Genomic DNA, 17122 nt, shown 5'->3' with positions numbered 1-17122 from the left:
ATCTAGAGAGATATTGCTAGCACCTGTCACAAGGCCAATCTCAACACCTAAGTCCCTATCTCCAACTTGATCCTAATCTAGTAAATGAAATTATGGGGTTTTGGATCAACATATATCGCCCAATCATAATTTTGTCATGTTTTCTTCTCCTTCAACTCATCTACTTTATCCTTGCATAATACCTTTGACGGGCCTTGTCTAACCATCACACCTTCACATTCTTTAGCTATTATCTTACACACGGGTTACGAGTCATGTACCAATTAGCTCTGATACCAATTGTTAGAGTAGACTGCAACCGGTGAGCCTCCAACTACTAGGGAGTTCCATTCTTACTAGAGTTCCATTCTTACTAGAGTTCCATTCTTACTAGCTCTACCACTTGTTGGTGCAACAAAAGCGATCGTTGCGTAGTGTTGGCCACAAGCAATTAAATAAAGTACATAAAATAAATAAAAGCGAAGAAACAAGAGAATTTGGTAATGGGATACGACCAATTGTGCCTACGTCCCCGGGAGTGCTGAGCGGCTACCAAGATATTACTAGAGAATAAGGATTACAAGCCCTAACACACTCATAGGCCCAAGTGTCCATGAGGTGTTCCTACTTAATGCTTCTATCTAATGCACATAATAATAAGGAACATGAGTCCAATATATAACATTGATATGATATTCTACTTTATTTTAATACTTAACAATATGAGACTTCATATAATAATATATTTCAAATATCCCCTATAAAACTTAATGTAAGAAGATGTTAGAATAAATCTAACTTCTTTGTTGTCATGAAATCTTGGTTTGCCTTCGGCTTTAGCCTTGTCTTCATCTAAATATGTGATATACAGATTCTTCAATCTCATGCTTTCAATATGGATGAACCTTTATCAAACTTTTATATCAAGAAAATGATTTTTTTTCACAGTTTAATCGGTTGCTTTTTTCAAGAAAAAAATTATATAAATCAAACAAAAATCAAAATATATTCATATTAATAAAAGAAAAATGTTAACACATGTATTGCTCAGGCTAAAATGCTAGTACGGTTTAAACATAATTTATAATACACTTCTAATAAATATGAAAATTAATTATTAAAATATAAACTGTATAAAAAAAAAACCCGTGTATTGCATGCGCTATAAAAACTAATATAAATATCTTACAAGTTACAAAATAACACTGGATCAGAGTACATGCTACAAGCATTTGGTTTTTGTTTGGAATTCTTCTCTTCTACCTATATTGTTGGAAGGTCATCTTTTGTCCAAAAAGTGTGTACCACTCTATGTATCATTATTTATGATTGATAAAAAATATATTTAATTATTAAATTTTGAACTTAAATACATTTTATCAATCAATCACAATCAATGGTATATAGAAAACATATGTGCTCTCTGTATTTTCAATCAATTTAGTACTTTTCATGATCATTGGATTAGGACTCAGTGCATCATATAAATAGTTAATATATTCATCAAAAGGTAAGTGCAAAGTTTTCAAAAAATGATTTTGATTCTTTTGAATTATTAAAAGGAAAAAGGAAAAAAAAAAACAGAGCACGAGAGTCAACCACATCCCACTGCAAAACAAACCAACCAATAAGTAGTCAGCACTCTACAGTGTCCATTTTTCAACTACAAATTTCTTTAATCGATGATGATGCGAACACCAGTATGAATACATCAGAAGTCACTGTGAGCAAATAAATTGGAGTGGTCATGTAAAGAAGATAGAAAAGGTTTATTGCTAGTTACATTTATAGAATTTCCACCGTTAACTACAGAAGTGATGTCTTCAGATTGAATTAAATTTACAAAACTTTGACTAAAATTTACTACTCTTATGTAGTTGATTCACAGTAAGTGAAGAAACTTCAGACAACTAAATAGCATAACTGAAAACTGACCCTACCCTGTGACGAAAATATTTAATGTATATGCAGTTACTCATTCAATATACTAGAAAACGTGACAATCCCATCACTTCCGCTAATTCAGCTCTGATCCAAATCACAATTCTAGTAATCAAACCCTCATGTTTCGACCCTCTAAAGGCATTGCTGGATATACTAGTACATGCTAATCTTCTGATGGATGAACAGACATAAAACAAAAATTATAGGGTATGAATGTAGTACTCGAATCAGAATAGCACATACTGAGAAAAATATCAAAAAATCTCATGATTTTCATACATGGGAGTTTGGGTTGACCAGGTAAAACAATAAAGGGCTCATTAGGGGGGAAATAATCATATGGGGGGTAATATGTTATTAAACAGGAAAACTAAAGAAACTATACAACCTCTAACTATAAAAACGGTTTATCAAAACTTAGTTTTAAACAAATCACAGCGACATTATTCGAGCTATATAACATTCTATATAGTGGGAAAGGGAGACAAATTTTCTGTGGCATATACTTAAGAATAAATAAATGTATCTTGCAAACAAAAAAGCACTAAACAAAAAAAGCAAATGCTATCAGTAAACATAAAGAGATTACCACTAAACAAAAAAGCACAATGCTATCAGTAAAAATAAGGAAAAGACAATACCGGTTTATGTTGGAACCAATAACATAAAATGTTCATTCTGCCAACACACACAATGCTTGGTTCCCAGTTGACAGTATAACTTTAAATAATAACTCCTCTCGGAAGATGATATGCAGACCTTAATAATTAACAAAAAACATCCGGTTACAAGAACCAACATCTCCTAAGTCCATATTCACATGACATAAAATGCTTTAAATATGCCAAGGGCACATACTATAGCTCCAGGGCATTGAAATGACACATGAAAACACTGAAGCAGGATTAATATCTATTCCTGGTCTTGATAAGGAAGCATCATATGTTGAGCCTGAGACATGAAAATTAAAAGAATGTGTGAATAGCATCAGTAGTTCAAAATAAGTAAAAGTTGTGGCTTGGCACAACAAACATTACTTAAAAGCAAGATATAACTCAAACTAGGGAGAAAAATCCATATTATAAATAAAAGTAGCATCATCAATATAATAAGTAATAACCAAGCAATACATCAAACTCTAGAATAACCAATTCCAAATATAACCACTTTTGAAATAAAGTCACAACTAACCCTTTGTTAATTGAGTAAAATGGGCTTTCAGATTTTCTGTATTACGAAATGACAAATCAATATTTGATATTAAAGAATGATTTTTAGACCTAGAATTTTAAAAAGGTACTAGAGAGTACTTTAGGAAATGGTGTAAAACACGGTGGAGGAAAAGAAAAAGGGCAAAGCCATTGTAATTGAGTAATGGACTAATTGTGAAAAAGATGCAATGTATTTCCCTCAGATTCTCAAGACAAGGAAGTATTAGTTCACTACTACAAAGTAGCCAGCCAGGCATATCTGACTTCTTGAGGGATAGGTAACCTTATAAGCTTAAGTTAGTTCATCTTATACTAATTTTATGACATGTATTATACTCTTTGCAATGTCCTATAATTTTCAAAATTTGATGTATTTACATGTCCATGTCATATCGTATCTGTTTCCCATGTTGCAATCAAACTTCCTAGTTTATCAACACAATACCACAGAAACACATGCAAGAGATACACAGCATTAGAGGGTACTAACTACTAACCTGAGAATTTGTGTAATCAACACCATGACGTGAGAAAGAAACTTGATGAGCAAACTATAAATTTCACAACATAATAGGCCAACATCAGATGCCATTATATTCTAAATACATTTCGAACAGTGTAACCAGGCACAAAATATGTGTATATACACACTCCACCTGAGCATTAGGGCTTGGGTGAACATCTTTCCTGGAAGATGCATCTCCTCCCTTGGTCGAACCCTTGGTATCACCCTGGCATAGCACAATATGACAAGCCATAACATAAATGTATGCAAATATGATAGAAAAAAGTGCAATCAAACCGAAAACAATCACTGAGAAGAAAAGCTATTTATTAAAAAATACCTCAATCTGCAATGTTCACAATCAGCCCATGTGCAATCCACAAGCACAAAAGGAACAAACAAAATTATTGTCAGTTCAAAGCATAGTTTAAATGCGTGAGACCAAAATGCTATGCTCTAGGACATCAAAGGCCCTAACTGAATACTTATGCATAAACCATTCAGATACAAGCTTGTTGATGGTAGGAAAAAAGGCCCAACCTTTCATTTTATTTTATTAATTAGTCTATAACCTCAAATTCAGTGAAACCTATACATAACATTACAACATATTCATGCACATTTTCATAATTTAGAGTTATGTTTAAGATAAAGCAAATGCTAATCAGTGCCATAAGGGCAAAAATGGCAAGGTTATATTGGAAAATGTTGTATTTAACACATTGATAAGCAGTGTATGTAGTTTTGCACTGAAAACTTGTGTTTTTTTTTAAATTTCTTCATCAATGGCCTTTCCCATGGACACTGGCTGGGTTCAACATGGTATATTAAAACTACTTTCTGTCTGTATTTGTAAGAACCTTCTCAGCATATAGAGCAATAGGCAATGAAGTAAACTACCTTTTTCTACAATAAAAAAAGTGTAAATTGAAATTACCTCTCTGTATCTGGCGAGGTAAATCTTGAGAAGATCAATATAGTCCTCAAAGCCTAGTGTAGCCATTGCCCATAGCAAATCATCGCCATTAATGGTCTTCCTCTTTTCTCTCTGGCACTTATCACTCGCCCTGGGAAACATCAACATGATTAACAATTTATTGTTTAGCCATATTAAAAAAAAAACACTTTTCTCAGATAAAAATCATTAGGCTTGTTTGGTTTGACTTATTTTAAAAAAAAAAACGTCCATCAGAAGAAAAAATCGAAATTTAGCTTTTAGAGCACAAAAAAAAAAACAATTTCTGCAGAATCACTTCTTTTAAAGTCAAAACAAACTTGCTAATTCCAAAGAAATCACATTTAAAGCATCAATAATCAACAATAAGAAGCTTACTCGCTGGTAACGAAGCTGATGAACTCAGAGACGCATTCCTGAACAGTATCCTTAGCATCCTTAGCGATTTTTCCATTAGGTGGAAGAACCTTCTTCATGATTCGGCTTATGTTAGCGATAGGAAGGAACCTATCCTGCTCTCGGTGATTGGAGCGAGGACTATGGTCTCCGTTTTCATGGCTACCTCCACCGCCGCCGCTGCCAGGACTCGCCGGTGCTTCAGACATCGTCGCCGGAACCCTGATTGAAGAAGAGAATGGGAAAACATAGTGAAATTGCGATCAGAGGAAAACCCTAGAGAGAAGAGTATGGAGGGAAATGAATGAATAGCGAGAATATAAAAAATGGAATGAAGTGAAAGTGTTAGTGTTAGTGGTAGTGTTTATATACCTGAGTGAAAGAGGGTGTTGTTATATGTGGCGCGATGGAGAATCGGACGCTGGAGAAGAGAGAGTGTGAGTTGTATCAACACCGTCCGTTTTGTACTAACACTCGCCTCTCTGCTTTTGATTCCTTCACTAGTCTACTATCACTAGTTTTATGTTACCTCTTTTATAGTGAAGCAAATCCTATTGGCTAATAGAATGCAATTACATCAATTGCATATTGGTTTTTTTATGTACAAAAAAAATTTCGTTTAACGGATATGTACCACTAGAATGAACCACATATGCTTAGTTTGCATATAATTTAACATATAATAGTATAAATTTAGTTTTAATAGTTTACCATCTAACTATTTATTAAAAGGATTATTCTTTCATGTGATAAGAAAAGAGTTATTTATATATAATTTATACATAGATACTCAAATAATATATTTACAATTGGTCTTCTTTTTTGTGATATATTAATCTACAACAATATTTGTTGTCACATTTGATGACCATGTGTTTTTATTGGTAAAAATATATAATAACTTAATTTAATTACTAATTATTTAATTGGCCAATAAAATGTAATACATGGTTGGCGTACACCGGTCGAACAATGATCCTCTTTGGTTGTCAAAGTTCTTGCTTCTAGTAGTATCCTATTATAAATAAAAGGATAAAAATATCATGATATACTATTTTTGGTTTTCTATTTGAAATCATTTCTCTCTCCAACTCTTGAGGATCTTACCACTGTTGGACAACATGTGTGTTCCGCATCTAATATAACATAATTTTTAGTGAAATGTCAAACATTTTTATACCAAATGTCAATAATGATATTTGAAAGAAACATATTTGATCAACGTTTATCATAAAGTTAAACATAATTGTTGCGTGTTTTCTTCTTCGTTTTACTTTAATTTTTCTTAAAATAAAACTTTATGGGATGTTAGCAAATTTGTGGTACGAAATTGGATTTAAGTGTGATTTGAAACATGTTCTAGATTAGTTATGCTTGTACTTCAAAGAAAGGTGTCATTATTACGAACGATATGACTTTGTCTTGTCACTACCTTAAACTGATAGTACTCTAAACTTTGACTAACTTTGTCATATGAGCAATGTTAACCTATAGCCTATTAAGTGGTGTATCATTGCTTTTGGGGTAAAGGAAGATTCTTCAGAGTAGTAGGTGTTGACGTACTTCGTCTTGTCATTGTCGTCATTTTACATAGTTACGTCAATCGTCTGGGCATAATCAACAACCTCAAAGGCTAGATCTTATTCATTCGGGCATGATAACAATTCGTGTAGACAAGATCTTGTATGATGGTTGTTGGCCTCTGACCAATCCTGACACTAGAAAGGAATAATTATCCCATGTCTGTTGGCATTGTTATTGTCTAGATGAGCATAATTGTATGTGAATGTGGGTTTAGTCTCTAGTCTTTTATTATGGGCGACAATTTTATATCTAAGTAGGTTGTTTAAATGGGTTGGCTACCATGGGGTAATAGTAATCGGACATTTCATAAGTCTTGTGTTCTCCCTGGATATTTTGGGCAAGAAACTTTTCGAAAATTCAGTTGTTTTGACTTGATTGAGTGGCAAAAGTGGATGATTACCATGTGTTGTCGTTGTGTAAGAATGGTTGTGTATGATAGTTACTTCCATAAGATAGGTCGCCACCTCCCTGTAACGATTGACAAATAGACATCTTGGCCCATATACATTTGGCATCCTTACATCTACATCCCAATGTTTAGGTTTTTTTTGTGGTTTCGAGTTATTATGCCATGTTTGGTCAGTGGTCACTAACTTGCATGGCTAGTCTCTTTTCCCATGTCTTCCAAAGTCTAGTCAGTAAAGAGAGGGTCGGTCGATGAAGATGGACCTGTATCCAGTCAAAAAATGGGCGATCCATCTTAACCCACATTGGAAGGTCCTATAAGACATGGAAAGCTAGATTCTTCAAGATGGGATTGTAGCATGAACGAGGGTCTTAGGTATTCGGGTCGAATGGGCTCCCCAAGTTCCCCATATATTAGAATGAAGGTCATCATCTCATCATTTATTAGTAGTATGATTATGATGATGGTGATTTGCAGGGGTGGGAGATAATGGTCGTTATTCTTTGCTATTAAGAGGGAATGGTCGGTAACTGGTGTAGAGTGGTCGGTGATGAATGCCCAGTAGAAGGTGAAGAATCAGGGAATCTAGTCGGGATGTCGTCTAGACCCGCCGGGGAGGTACCTGAAAAGGTTCTCTGACGATCAAGTCAGTTGAGTATTCTATAGAGATAAACGGAGTAAATAAGAGAGAAGTTGGAGCAATAAATATAGCAATAAATGAGGGATTGAAGAATTCATTATACTCCCTATGTGATCTCTTCTATTTATAGGGTCCAGGGAGTGCTGAGATGACATCTGGTTATTGGCTAGCACCTGTAGGGGATGCACTCTGATCGTCCTTGCTTGTCTTGCGGATCTGCTCTTGTCGATTTATCGAGGGCAGGTAGAATGTTCAGGCGACGTGCCAGGCCGCCTGCTAGCTGACATTGAGGGCGAGTCAACGACGCATTAATGATAGGGTCAGAGATGCATTTATGTGGTGTCAAGAACATTTATGTTGTTCCAGAAGCATTTATGGCATACATCGCAAGTGGGCCCGTCTGAGGCGGGTCCGACCTACCCTGGGCGAGTAAGTATAACCGAGGTTGAACATAGGCTTTGTCTGGGATGGGTTAGAGAGCATCCGAATTTATCCGGGGTAGAACAGTTGCCTCCAGTCTATTAGGTCGGTCAACGGTGGCAATAGACTTAGGAAGTTTCGACTTGATGGGTGTAGACAGCCTCTGTTAGGTATCAGTGACAGAATACACCTAGAAGGGGGTGGTTGAATAGGTGTCGCGGTTCCCAAATACCACTATTGATACCAAAGCCCTATTCTGGAAAATCACCTAGTTAATCAATTAAATGACTGCCTCAATCGATTAAACCATAATTAATAGACAGTTGTCGAATGGCTCAATTACACAGCCAATTATATATTATACAAAAATGATATAGCAGATATATTTGAACATAAATGATCTTTATAGGGCAATATTACTATATCCAAATTATTTTTCAAAATAGTTAATCGATTAACGTCTTACTTTAATCGATTACCTGAGCTCATTCCTTTGAAAATCTGGAATTTTTAACTATGATTAATCGATTAAATACACCTCTTAATCGATTAACGATAGTAGATAAATTAGAATCAATAGCGTTTTTGTCATTTTTATAAACCATCTCTTCCTCCTTTTCTCTGAAAATATCAAAAGCAAACAACAAATTTGATTTCTTAGCTTGAAGAAGAATTAAACCTCACCTTTACCCCCTTTGTACCTCATTTCATCCCATCTTTCTCTCTTTTTTTCCCAAGGAATCCCATTCCCAATTCCAAACCCTAAGTTAGGCTCCCTCCCTTAACCTTCTTCACTCCCAGTTTTTGCTTCAAAAATGGAAAGAGGTCGTTCGAAGAGGTTCAAGACAACTGCTCATTGCATTTGTAAGCCTCCTACTGCTTCATCTTCAAATTTGAATGTGAGGCAAGACCAAGGAGATCCTTACAAATCTCTCATTCTTCAAGAGACTCGGTTGTCCAAGTTTCAGGGAAGGAAACCCACTTACATCAGGTATGTTGATCTAACGTGGATGGCAGAACAAGATTTTGAGTTTCCGCAAGGTATGCAAGCTCAGGGAGCTGTGTTGTTTTTGGAATTGACGGGTAATATGTACCCCGTGCTGATCAGGGAATTTTATGCCAACTTCCGATATATGGATGACAAATATTGGTCGATGATTTCTGGAAATTTATTTGATTTGGATAGTGATATTTTCGTGAATGTCGATGGCTTATCCACAACTGGTGCTAGCCTAGGTGATTGTAAATGGCTTAAGGATTTCGACGATGTTGAGGTTTACAAATCATGTCTAAGAGGTTCCCATCTGTATGTCTACGGAGAACTGACCAAAGTTGGTTCACTATCTTTTGAGAATAGATTGCTTCACTATTTCATTGCGTACATCTTGATTCAGAGGAACACTAATCACACACAACCTACTATTAATGATATGAAATTCATGTATGTCGTGAAGGAGAATATAATGATTAATTGGCCTGAAGAGATCCTGTAGGTCATGTATAATGTCTCTATATCACAATCCAAGTTGCTGCCCTACAGTGTGTTCATCTCGAAGATTATTGATTATCTGCATATTGATGTATCTGACACCATCGTTACAAGGACTTCTGCGAAAGATCACCTTGTTGGTGAAAGCTTAATCCACAAAATGGGTATCTACAAGTATTGAAGTACTTGTCAATACCAAGAATATTTTACTAATGCTAATGTGGATGTATCAGATGATGAAGATCAGGCTGGACCAGATCAGCCTAATGTAGGAACTCAGGGGGAGCAAACTGGAAATGCATCGTAGGAATCATCCTTTGGATTAGCTCAGCTGGATGCTATGGAGCAAAGGTTGAATGATAGAATTGATCTACATTTTCAGTCTCTCAAAGACTCCTACCATGCAGATTTGGAGCACTTTAAGGAATGTCAGGACGCCTACATTGATAACCACTATCATGCTATAAGGAGCTTCGTTTAGAACACTGCCGAGACACAGAACGAGAGATTTTGTGCAAAATTTGAGAAGCTGAGATTCCTCATCAAGGGTGATAGTAGTATGACCATTCCTGATGATAGAGATCTTCCTCCACATCTCTAGATTAGAAGACCTTAGACCCTAGGATTGCCTTAGGCTTAGTTCTTCTATATGGCTAATTTTGAGGATCATCGCTGCTTTGTATCTTTTGAGACAAATTTTCTCTTTGCTTTCTAGATTGTAACTCTAACTATCTACTTTTGATGCACTATTATGACTTGATATGCATGTCATTTGAACTTAAATCGTTTCTATTGAGTTTTCATTTTGCTTACATAACACTCCTATCTATGTCAAATATAGCATGAGTACATGTTTAATGGTTCTTGATCATGTTTGGTTATATGTATCACCTACGTTTGATTGAGCCTGCTGTTCGAATGCTACAATATAAATGCTTGATCATTCCATGCTTGATTATTTCATATATAACCTTCCATGTCATTAAATCTGTCATATTGGTGTATTATGTTGTTTTAATCGATTAACCTATTTTCTTAATCGATTAAATGCTGATAAATGTGCGCACTTGTTCATTTCTTTCATCAACTGGTTAATTAATTACTCTCCCAACATTAATTGATTAATTACATTTTGATTTCACTTAATATCTCTTCTTACTTTTGACCAAAATTTCATGTAGTTTATCTTTTTGATAATGACAAAAGGGGGAGAAAGGTTGTTTTGTTGTTTAATGTGTGCAGGTTGTAAATAATATTCAGCTTCCGTTGTCTAGCTATGCGCTTTAATTTTGAAATCAACAAGCATGAATTTCTATGACCATCTTCAAGCCATGCATCAAAACAAATTTGGTGTTGAGTTTGTCATCATCAAAATGGGAAGATTGAAAATGCAAAGTGTCAAGATAACACTTAGCTTGCATATGTTTTGATGAAGATAAAGGACTTAGTGAAAGCTTAAAGATAACTCAACAAATCAACATGCCAAAGATTTAAGAGCTTCATGTCTAGACTAAAGTCTTAGATATGTGTCTTAGTTTTTGAGTCTAGGTTAGGTAAACCTAGATGCAAATCTCTCAAGTTTTATAAACTATCATATCATTTGCATGAGACATGTCATCTAGCTTATTATATGTTCATGCATTAATCATACATGTTATTTGTGCATTTTAGGCATAACATAATGGTAAAACATGTATAGTTGATAAGCATAACATATAGGTAGTTTACCATTGAATATCTTAATTGAAAATATGCCAGTTAATCGATTACGTACAACTTTAATCGATTAACGAGAAAACAGTTTTAACAGTTTCAACAGATAACTGAAAAACGGATTTCAGTTATTCTCAAACAGTCCATTAATTGATTAACAGGCTAAATAATCGATTAACTGGGCATTTAACAACTTTTCTATATAAATTGTTTTTTTAACAGATTTCATATACGATTTTAGATCTTTCATTCACTCAGTTTAGAATTGCTAAGTTGCATATTTTCATGTTAAATGTATGTCATATAGGCAGAGAGAATTGCATGTGAGATTAGAGTGAGATAGTTTCATGCTTAGGGGTTAACTTGTCATCCATTGCATGTGATTAAATGTGTTCATCATTCTATCTTGTTCTTGCATGATTCTTTCATTACTGTTTAGAGATTTCTTAAGGGTAGAAATTGCATGTTATTCATGATTCTGATCTTATACATATTCTTGGTAATTGAGAGATTTGTATAGGGTTTTTAGATTGTTCTTGATTGTAACATTTAAGCCTTTTAGTGCTTCACATTACTCTGTTTTTGTTGTATTTTGTGTAACAAGGAAAGTCGTCTCTTGGTGTCATACCACCAACGAGATACAAAGAGTCTTCACCAAGACTTGGAGGTCTTGAGTTTAGAACATACAAGGCTATCTATTGAAACTGTTAAAATTGTTTTCTCGTTAATCGATTAAAGTTGTACTTAATCGATTAACTGGCAAATTTTCAGTTAAGATATTAAATAGTAATCTGCCTATATGTTATATTTATCAACTATACATGTTTTAACCATTATGTTATGTCTAAAATGCACAAATAACATGTATGATTAATGCATGAACATATAATAAGCTAGATGGCATGTCTCATGCAAGTGATATGATAGCTTTTAGAACTTGAGAGATTTGCATCTAGATTTACCTAACTTAGACTCAAAAACTAAGACACATATCTAAGACTCTAGTCTAGACATGATGCTCTTGAATCTTTGACATGTTGATTTGTTGAGTTATCTTTAAGCTTTCACTAAGTCTTTTGTCTTCATCAAAACATAGGCAAGCTAAGTGCTATCTTGACACTTTACACTTTCAGACTCTAGGCATAGGCGTAGGTTATGATGGCTTTCCATCCTCGCTGGACACGTGGAAAGGCTCTTGGCGTTTCGTATGAGCATGGGATGGCCAATCGATGTTTCTGCTCGTTTCGGTTCCACCGTCTGGATATTTGTGCCACTGTTAGATTGCTCTTGAGTGTTTTTTGGACGGAAGAATGTGTGTTTGGGTTGGGCCTTTGGGGAGATCTGGGCTTGGATATTTTTCTATAAATAGGGGTTCTTCCTTTCTAGGTTCTCCATCTTGTTTCCTACCGATATTCTGATCATTCTTGAATCCGAGCGAGTTTTTTTCTTTTCAGAAGTCTCTTTTCCTTCAAAGTCTCCTTCAACCGGTAATTCCCTTTCTTCCTTATTTTCTATTAATTATGTTCAGCGGGGATTCAAGCTCAGATGATTTAGAGATCTTGTTTGGGCCCCCACTAATATTTACATCCCCCGTTTCCAGTCATCGAAGGCACTGGTCTGCACGAGGATGGTCTTGACATCTATCTCTTCATGCCCTTTTGCATGACTTAAGGGGAGGTAGCAAGAGTGAGGGTGACGTTTTGGACCGCGCAACCTTTTATAAGAAGTGGAGCCTGATCTTGGATGGTATATCCAATTTGGAATTTGATACTTCTTCTGATGACAGGTCACATATGGGTAGGAATTTTGCTGATCGCGTTGACCAGTATACACACCTGCCGGAGATGATGGGCTCAGAGTCACCTTACTGGTGGGTTAATCGGGAGGTTGTTGGTAGCGCCTCCTATTTGCTAGATAAGCAGCCTCGGGTGGACGTGCTAGCTTATCCGACTAAGGGCATCACAGTATGCAGTCTAACCAAGAAGGAACAGGTTTGTTAAGATATCTCCTTGAAGAGCGGCGATCGTTATAGCTTTTATATGTACGAGTACTTATGTCGCCGGATTGGCGTTAGGGTTCCTTTCGATGTGTGGATTGTCCAGGTGCTACAACATCTCCAAGTAGCTCATTCCCAACTTCATCCCAATTCCTGGGGGTTCATCTGGGCTTTCAAGATCATCTGCGAGGTCATGGAACGTCCATGCACTTTACCTACTCTTCTGGATGTTCCGAGTGGCGCATAGCACCAACAAGGACGAGAATAACGTAGGCCAGCGTGGGTGGACATCGCTTCTGCCCGTAAACAGACGTGCCTTTTTCCAGCCTTTTGAGGGATCTTTAAAGGGGTGGAAGACCAGTTTCTTCCGGATAAATGTGGTTGGTGAGAAGCACACCTAGGCATATGGGCTCGATGGTCAACCCCAGTTCCCGTTCTCCTAGGATAGGGGGATCCATAAAAAACCGTCTAAGTCATTTAGCTTCTCGTACGACCAGCTGAGTATCCAGGAAAGAGAGGTGGCGAACAAGATGTTATCTTAGATAAAGGAAGTTCGGGTTGTAGTGTGTTATAAGCTGGTCTAGGGGGTCATATTTTTGAGGCAGAAGTCGGTGAGCATCTGGTCTTATTTCCTTTTTGGAATATTTTTGTTTGGTTCTCACTTGTTCTTTTTGTCTTTTTCGAACAGCTGTTATGGGTGACCAATCTGATCGATCAGGTCTTCTGAGGAGTGCTACTCTGAAGAGGAAAAGTGTGGAGGTCACCAAAGAGGCGAGGTTCGATTCGCTTGCATGTCTGGAATCTTCCCAAGGGGACGGTTCATCCACTAGCCCAGCGCAGGTTTTGCTCGCCCGCTTTGAGCCTCCAATTCTCGCCATGCCTGTCTGTTATGAACCTCCGATTTTCGTCATGCCTGCACTGACTGACTTCCATCTGGTCGATCTGACTGGGGGTGAAGCTGAGCTTCTTGGTGTCCCTACTCCCCGTACTGAGGATCCTGCTAAGGGGAAGTCCCCTGGTGGTGGTAAAGGAAAAGCTTCCGTCAAGCTTTACTTTCTGTACCGTGTTCCCAAGGCGGTTGAAAACGGCGTACTCAACTCTGGGGTCTTGGATGCAATGGATGCCATGCCTATGACCGATATGCTGAGAAGAGTCCACGAGGCAGAGGTTCTGGTTTCTTCAGTGGCCAAATACTTCGAGGGTGAGGGGGTACTAGCCACCCGGGTCGAAGAGGATGCTATGGCCAACCTCCAAGAGCGGCATTCGGCTGACCTTCATGAGTTGGAGAAGAAGTACGCCGAAGCACTAAAGGTCTAGGGGGAGCAGAACCTGACTGTCAGTGAGTAGCTATCGACGATGACACTCCAACTCTAGGATGCTCGGGAGGCGGCAATGTAAGCCCAAGTTGATATGGGGGCTGCTCAGCGGGAGATAGAGGCCCTCTGTGACTTCCTTGGCCGAGATGAAGAGGAGAGTGTTAGGTATCAAAGGTTTAGACACACCTAGAAGGGGGGTTGAATAGGTGTAGCGGTTATTAATTACCGCTTATCGCACCCAAAACCCGATTATGGAGAACAACTCAGGTAATCGATTAACCAGTGGGCTTAATCGATTAAAACTTATCAGAGACAGAATTGGCAGATTGACTTCTTGCACAACAAGTTACTGACAAACAAGCCGAGAGACAACATATATTTTTATGCACAATTAACAAAGATATGGCACGGTAGAAGTATGCAAAATATCAGCTTAATACACGAATTAAAACAACTTGAATTATAAAAGAGATTGAGAGAGAACAACTTGCACAATAGGATTTTTATCCTGGTTCGTTTGCGGGTCTACTTGCAAACTACATCTAGGCCTCCCCTTCTGATCTTGAGAGATTTCTCTTCACTATATTGAAAGCATTGTATTGTTACATACACCTATTAAATTACAAGACTCTAGACTCTTCTTTCTTGAATTTCAAGAACCTCTAACCTTGGTTTGACTATCCCTATCGCCCAAGAAAATGTTTCTCGCGATCCATCCCTAGCCAAGATTCTCGCTCTAAATTCAAGACCCCAAGCATTGGTGAAGATTCACTAAATCTCAATGGTGGTAAGACACCAAGAGAAAAACCCTAATGTACAAAACAATATACAAAAACAAATATTTACTAAGCACTAATATGCTCAATTTATAACAATGAAAACTCAATGATTAACCCACACTCAAGTAACACAAGCCATCATGAATGTATGCGAGTTAATACAAAATACAGATAATGTAGAATCTTTCTCGAAAATCTCTAAACATAGTGCACGAACATGTACGAAAGTATGAATGAGATTTAGCACATTAAAACTACATGAACAATATCAACTAAGCATGTTAATCTCTCTTTCTCACACATGCATCTCTCTTCTGCCTATATGATGCAGTAAATCACGGAAAAGATATGCTCTCTAATAGTTTCTAACAATGATATGTAATGATGCACGTTTCTGCCATTTAACACAATTTATACAAAATGGATTTGGCTCCACAAACCGTTTTTTCCAATTACATAGTTAAAACAGTTAAAAGAGAAATCACCAACTAACACATTAATCGATTATTTCGGAGTTAATCGATTAACCAACATATTTCAATACATGATTAAATGGTAAACTACTTATATGTTATGCTTGACACCTATACGTGTTTTAGCAATTATGTTATGCCTAATTTGCACATATAACATGTATGAATAATGCCTGAACAAATAATAAACTAGATGATATGCCCCATGAATATGATATATCAACATTTATGGCTTGTGAGACTTGTATCTAGGTTTACCTAACCTAGACTCACTAACTAAGGCACACATCCCAAACTACTTAGAAATATAACTCTATTGATATAACCTAGTCTAGATATGTCCCTTGAGTTCTAGGCATGTTGATTGTTGAGTCATCTTCAAGCTTTTACTAACTCCTTGTCTTCATCAAAACATCGGTAAAACATTGCTAGTGCAATCCTTTACACTTTGCACTTTCAAATATTACTTGCTCCTATGTATTCCTAAACATTTTAGGAAATCAAGACTTACATAGTTCTAATTTTAAAATGGTTTGTCGGTAAAAATTTGCTCTCCCCCTTAGGTAAGCAATGATTACTACGAAAGTTATTTTACTACCTGCAAATACATTAAACACAACAAGCAACCATTCTCCCCCTTTTGACATTATAAAAAAGATACGAATATTCAATTCTAGTCAAAAGTCAGAAGAGTTATATGGTTAAGATAGACTGTAATTGATCAATTAATTTTGGACGTTTAATTAATCAACCAGCTGTAAAAAAATTGCACAAATGCTCAATTTTGTAGGATTAAATCGATTAAAAAACAGTACATTATCGATTAAATTGACAGTAAACAGTGACAAAACTGATTTAATGGCATGAAAGGCTATGTGAAGTCGAATTAGGCATGGAATGATTAAGCAGTGATATAATTGAACCGTAATCAACATGGGTATATACACCAAACATGATCAAGATCCATTAAACATAAATCCATACTATTTACGACATAATTATCCATTAAGCATGAAATAGACAATTTGAAAACAGTAACACATTACTTCCAATTGTAAACAGCAAGGTACAATTAAGCATAATACCAACACAAGCTTAGTAGAAGATAAGTAGTTAGCTATTACATTCCATATGCAAAAGCGAAATAGAAAATGAAGTTGTCAAGAGGAAAGCAAGGATCAACATAATCCATAAACTAGGAAGGATAAACCTAAGGAATCCTATGGGTCTAAGGTCTCCTAACTAGGGATGAGATGGAGGGTCTTTATATTCAGGAATGATCGTGCCACCACCACCCTTGATGAGGGTGCTCAACT

General features: G+C 36.5%; 1 protein-coding gene across 3 annotated transcripts; it reads right to left on the bottom strand.

Moving 5' to 3' along the window:
- Nucleotides 2516-5498, bottom strand: LOC109347578 (nuclear transcription factor Y subunit B-1-like). 3 transcript variants are annotated; one of them, XR_002107616.1, is made up of 8 exons: nucleotides 5363-5498; nucleotides 4973-5212; nucleotides 4577-4706; nucleotides 3980-3985; nucleotides 3791-3865; nucleotides 3632-3685; nucleotides 2782-2874; nucleotides 2516-2682 (listed from the first exon to the last, which is right to left on the bottom strand). XR_002107616.1 is itself a non-coding variant. In XM_019587502.1 (7 exons), the coding sequence occupies exons 2-7, from the start codon at nucleotides 5197-5199 to the stop codon at nucleotides 2836-2838; spliced, it is 531 nt and encodes a 176-aa protein (XP_019443047.1). In that variant the 5' UTR covers nucleotides 5200-5212; nucleotides 5363-5498; the 3' UTR covers nucleotides 2518-2835. The 3 variants fall into 3 exon arrangements, 2 of the variants coding, with proteins under 2 accessions (XP_019443047.1, XP_019443048.1); XM_019587502.1 differs by having other exon boundaries at nucleotides 2518-2874; XM_019587503.1 differs by having other exon boundaries at nucleotides 2518-2874; nucleotides 4973-5217; nucleotides 5399-5482.

The sequence above is a fragment of the Lupinus angustifolius genome, chromosome LG05 (assembly GCF_001865875.1).
Source record: "Lupinus angustifolius cultivar Tanjil chromosome LG05, LupAngTanjil_v1.0, whole genome shotgun sequence".
Lineage (NCBI taxonomy): Eukaryota > Viridiplantae > Streptophyta > Magnoliopsida > Fabales > Fabaceae > Lupinus > Lupinus angustifolius.
The sequence above is the reverse complement of the archived record's forward strand: the minus strand, read 5'-3'. Positions and strand labels throughout refer to the sequence as shown.

Coding starts and splice junctions, on each gene's coding strand:
- LOC109347578 (XM_019587502.1), bottom strand. CDS start 5,199: ATGTCTGAAGCACCGGCGAGTCCTGGCAGCGGCGGCGGTGGAGGTAGC. Junction 4,707..4,972: donor ATCAGCTTCGTTACCAGCGA/GTAAGCTTCTTA, acceptor GATGTTTCCCAG/GGCGAGTGATAAGTGCCAGA. Junction 2,875..3,631: donor TTGATTACACAAATTCTCAG/GTTAGTAGTTAG, acceptor TTCATGTCTCAG/GCTCAACATATGATGCTTCC.